The sequence below is a fragment of the Chanos chanos genome, chromosome 11 (genome assembly GCF_902362185.1).
Source record: "Chanos chanos chromosome 11, fChaCha1.1, whole genome shotgun sequence".
NCBI lineage: Eukaryota > Metazoa > Chordata > Actinopteri > Gonorynchiformes > Chanidae > Chanos > Chanos chanos.
In genome coordinates this window covers 14,685,116-14,690,115 of record NC_044505.1, presented here as the reverse complement: position 1 = coordinate 14,690,115, position 5,000 = coordinate 14,685,116, and the positions used below count along the sequence as shown (strand labels likewise).

At 47.1% G+C, this 5,000-nt stretch overlaps 1 protein-coding gene across 1 annotated transcript in view; it reads left to right on the top strand.

Annotated features, from left to right (window-relative positions):
- Window positions 1–1,148: 1,148 nt before the first annotated feature.
- Window positions 1,149–5,000, top strand: part of frmpd1a (FERM and PDZ domain containing 1a) — a 13,322-nt gene continuing 9,470 nt past the window's right edge. Inside the window, exons 1-4 of the mRNA XM_030788312.1 lie at window positions 1,149–1,249; window positions 1,700–1,863; window positions 4,614–4,716; window positions 4,986–5,000. The exon at window positions 4,986–5,000 is cut by the window's right edge and continues 31 nt beyond it. Coding sequence (XP_030644172.1) covers window positions 1,149–1,249; window positions 1,700–1,863; window positions 4,614–4,716; window positions 4,986–5,000 — 383 coding nt within the window. The remainder of the gene's footprint in view (window positions 1,250–1,699; window positions 1,864–4,613; window positions 4,717–4,985) is intronic.

Genomic DNA, 5,000 nt, shown 5'->3' with positions numbered 1-5,000 from the left:
TCTCTAATGGACGCTTTGCTTTATCAATTGAGAGATATTGAACAGGGCCACCACAAACTAAACGTGCACACCAGAAAACAGTGCACTGCAATACCACTTCTATCCAGGAACCGTGTAACTCACACCACAGGAAATGAAAGTACCAGCCTATAACCATTTTAGCGACACACCACCCAGGAATAGCACCATTTTAGTGGTGCCCTGTGCGTCAGCACTCATTTCAAAGCCAGTTTAAATGGACCATTACAAGACACACAGACTAACAAAACCAGTATGTTGGGAATCATGTGATGTGGACAGCATGTACTCAGTGGTTCTTGGGGGGGGGGGGGGGTAGCATTTAAGTAGTGCACAACACTATCAAGTGTTGTGCACTGTGTTGTGATTGTTTGATGTGTGTGCACATCAAGAACTAGCAGTATTTAAGTGTAACCCAGAAGCCATTAGGACCCAATGTTTTACCTGTCTAAAACCATCTTTTAAATTGACCATGATACAGTTAGAGGCACACTTACACAATGACTTTGATGTTAAGTGGTGTATTCAAGCAAATTGTGTTGGCAGTGACCGACTAAATTCAGTTTAGTCGAATGAAATCATTGTGATGCTATTGAGTTGTTGCTGTTGAAGACTGCCGTTCAATTTACTGGTGTTGTTAGAGAGAGGTTTTATAGCTACATTAGAATAGGTCTAGTCTTGGCTGCAATGCACCACTCATTGAGAAACACAACGTACTACTTTGGATAGGCGAACACTGTTGGATGTTGCTGTTTCAGAGACGTACTGAGATACATCTGTTTCAGCTAACCCATTCAGACGCTGAAGTGCAACTCAACAGGTGAATCAAAATAAGTTAGATTAAGAGAGAATGGTGATTTTGCAGGACTGGTGCTCTCCCAATAGACTTGTATTACACTGCTGTCTTGAGTGAATTCTTCTCTTCTTATACAGTGTCATTCGCACGGCACTGCCGGCAAGACATGTTAACTTCATTCATGGGGGGGGTGGGGGGGGGGGGGGGGGGGGGGGGGGGGGTGGGGGGTGAGCTATCCATGGTGCTGAATTTGAGTCTTTAGACTTGACCGAAACCGTTCAAAGGGAGTTGTGATTTCCTGACCTTCTCTGCGCCTCCTCTGACCTGTAGCCAGATGGACGAGCGGGACAGAAGTCGGTCTCCGTCTCGCAGGACCAGCAGAGTGGAGCAGGTGGTGGGGCGCTGGCTACGACGGTCCAGAGACTCCACCAGCCGGTGAGTCTCTCTGGGAAATTTAGGGAAGTTTATGTCCCCGTCTCTGTAAAAACTGGATTTCCCTGTGTGTGTGTGTGTGTGTGTGTGTGTGTGTGTGTATGTGTGTGTGCATGTGCAGTTTGTTTATGTGTAGGTGTGTGTGTGTGTGCGCGTGCATGTGCGCGTGCATGTGTGTTTATGTGTGTGTGTGTGTGTGTGTGCGCACATGTGTGCATGCATGTGTGTTTATATCTGTGTGTGCGCGTTTATGCGTGTGTGTGTGTGTGTGCATATGTGCACACACACACACACATATGTTTGTGTGTGTGTGTGCGTGTGCGCGTGCATGTGTGTTTATGTGTATGTGTTCGTGCGTGCGTGTGTGTGTGTGTGTGTGTGTGTGTGTGTGTGTGTGGGCATGTGCTGGTAATTGTGTTTCTTGACTCACACCCTCTCTGTCCCTCCCTGTAGGGAACGTGTGTTAGACGACGGTAAGTCAGGGGACAGTGTGTCTCAGGATCAGAGGAGTTGCCCAATCAGGGTGACGGTACAGATCCCACGTGATCCCGCCCTAAACTCTCACGGCTTTTCTGTGACCTCACAAACCCCGGCACAAGTACAAGAGGTAACCTCAGGTACGATGACAGAGTGTTTGTGATTATACTCAGATCAGATGTGGTGTTATGGTCCAAAGCAATCAATTATCATGTGACACAGAACTCGAACTGCTACTTAGCAGTTTTTAACAATGTAGTGACACATTCAAGTTGTGTGGACAGGCAGAATGAGATGTCTATATATTTTTCCACCATAGTTTTGATAACTTTCACAGCCATTTACGGCATTATAGGCAGTAATGACCTTCTGCAGTGATGAATAAGATCACAGAAACAAATACCCAAATTAAAAACTTTTAACTTACTTTAAAAATTCAGTGGAGCACACTGCTCAAAGTAAACTGCTGGACAACTCATTAAATGAGGTCAGCACAACAAATCACAGAGAACAAAGTCGAAAACAATCTTCATGTCGGGACATCTTCCTTTGGCGGGTAAGACATCACTCGAAAGTCGAAATGATCATTTCACGAGAGCTTTGTTTTACTTTACTTAAGTTTTGCTTGGATAATCTGATCCACTGAAGCTCCATAGTTAATTAAAAAAAAAACTCCAAATATTAACCGTCCTTAACTGTGAAAACCTGTTATCCTCTGATACAGGCTTTGTGGAAGCACACTGAATATGTCTTTGACCTAAAATAAACTGCATTGATTTCATTTCACCATGATGAACCTTTACCATGTATTAACCGATGTTAAAATGACCATATAAAGTGACGTGAAAACACCCGTCGATGAACGCGGTTACTTTATTAAAGTCCACGGAGCATTCCAATGACATTCCCACTCCACAACACGCCCACAGCGTCAGGCGTACGACCCAGACACCACCTCCAACGCGTCGTAGGTCTGCGCGTCGCTCTTGCCCAGCTTTCCGTTCTCGACCTCACAGATCCAGCCCAGGATACTGCGCATGCTCTGGGTCAGGTTCAGTCCCAGACTCCCTCTCCTCTCCAGACCTTCACGTCGGGCCTCAGCGCCCGAATCAGGCTGCTCCTCTCTGGGACAGCCCTCGACATCATCCCCTTGTGGTGGTACCTCCAGACTTTGGGTGTCAGGGCTCTGTGTCCGTTGAGGCTGATGGAGGAGAAAGACGTCCGCATTTTAAGCGTAGGGCGTTTGAAGCGACAGGGGAGAGAGCGGCGTCCAGCCCAAGAGGATGTCTCCCGTAATGGGGAGGGCCGTGAGGAGATGTAAGGAGAGATCCAGTCACTCTCCAGGTGTGTTGGTCCGTGTCCGATACTCCACGGCCATCTAAAACCTTGGGCTTGCTCTCCTCGGGAGGGGCCTGGGTGAAGACGTGCTGAGATGCGGAAGCAGAGGAGTGAGCTGATGTAGTTTCGGATGGGGGTAAAAAGAGGTCGTGGTTGGCCGACGCGGACAACACACGCTGGGTGGTCGAGCACAAACAGCTTGAAGATGTAACGGGCACCGGCTCGCACGGGAACACGGTCATGTCACTTGCGGTCCAGTCTAGTAGTGAGGCTGTAGAATCGGTCCTCCCTAATTCACTCAGTGCCCTGAAGTCTCCCGAACCTTTCTCTCTCCTCTTCCACCTATGGCTGGGTGCGATGCGTTGCAACCAGCAGTGGACACCGTACAGTGCGGCCAGGCTGGTGCAAGCTCCCATGGTCAGTCCAACTGTCTGGATATGGGGCTTCAGACAGGGGAGGAACTCTTCATGAGCTTTCAAAAGAAACCTAATTCTGCCTGGGCAAGGCCACAGACAGATATCAGGGTCAACCTTCAGTTCTGTGGACATCACGAAGATCTATCAATTAATGTTTCACCTAGGTAGTGAAAGAGGCCACCATAAACGAAGAGAAATGTGATTAATTTATCCCTGAAGAAGGCAGTAGATTTTCTTTACTTTGGCAGTGAAACTGTTATCATTCAATTCTGTTGATTCTAAGAATGCAGTATGCTGGTTGCCATGCCGGCGAACAGAACGTACTCCCATTATTCTATCCATTATGATGTCATTGAGGTTCTTTGGGTTTGTTTGCCCATTAGAAGGCTGTTAGGCAGTGAAGACTCAGCTTTAGGGGGGAAGGCAATGCTGAGTTTGTGGAAGTAAAGTGGTGATTAAAATGTGCCCGGATGGGCAACCAGAAATAATGGAAATCAATAGCACAGCTCCTCACATATGTTCCCTCTGAGCTACAGACTGGCTGACATTTCATACTGAGGTTTTTTCACTCAAATCAGATGTCCCCTTCTCTGTTCAATTATTGATGAATCAACAAACTGAGACAGAAAAGCATGACATGCCATGTACAGTTACACAGACAGACATAGCCACAATGAGATAGATGGACAGATTGATCAAAACCCAGGCTTGAATCGTGTCTTATTTCATATGGATGGCAGACTGAACAAGGCGTTCACTGACTTGGAGAGGTGCTTGTGTGGAGAAGTGATTTTGCAGCCGTGGTGCAGGACACGGCTGTGGCCATATGGTCACTCAGCACCCAACCCAATCACAAGAGCTGCCATGTTACCATGGAGACACATTCAGCCCCCCCCCCCCCACCCCCACCCTCTTTGCCCCATTAGAATGAGCTATTATGGTGCATAATTGATTGCGTTTGATCTGAATTTGTCTTGTTTAATTGAATATTCTGTAACTGAGATGAGCTTGGCCTGAATTAACAGATGCAGAAATGGGGGCGGTAATATCAAATAAAGCCTTTTGATGAGCGTGTGCCTGTGTGTGTGTGTGTGTGTGTGTGTGTGTGTGCGTGTGTGTGTGTGTGTGTGTGATAGGGGGTCCTGCTGATGGAAAGCTTGTTGCTGGTGACCAACTCCTCAAAATCAACAATGTTGCTGTTGACGACCTGTCCACAGAACAGGCTGCTGACATCATCAGGTACGAATGTATCTATGCTCTGAAAGGTATATATTTATAACGTGCTATAAAATATTACATCCTTTTAACAACAGGGTAAGCTCTCTGTTCAGACAGAGGTGGCCACCTTGCAGAAAATCTGTTTTTTTCTCACCCTCTTCTGTCTCTCTCTCTCTCTCTCTCTCTCTCTCTCTCTCTCTCTCTCTCTCTCTCTCTCTCTCTCTGTCTCTCTCTCTGTCTCCCTCTCTCTCTTTCTCTCTCTTCCTGTGCTTCCTGCTTTTTCTTTACAGGGAGTGTCAGGACAC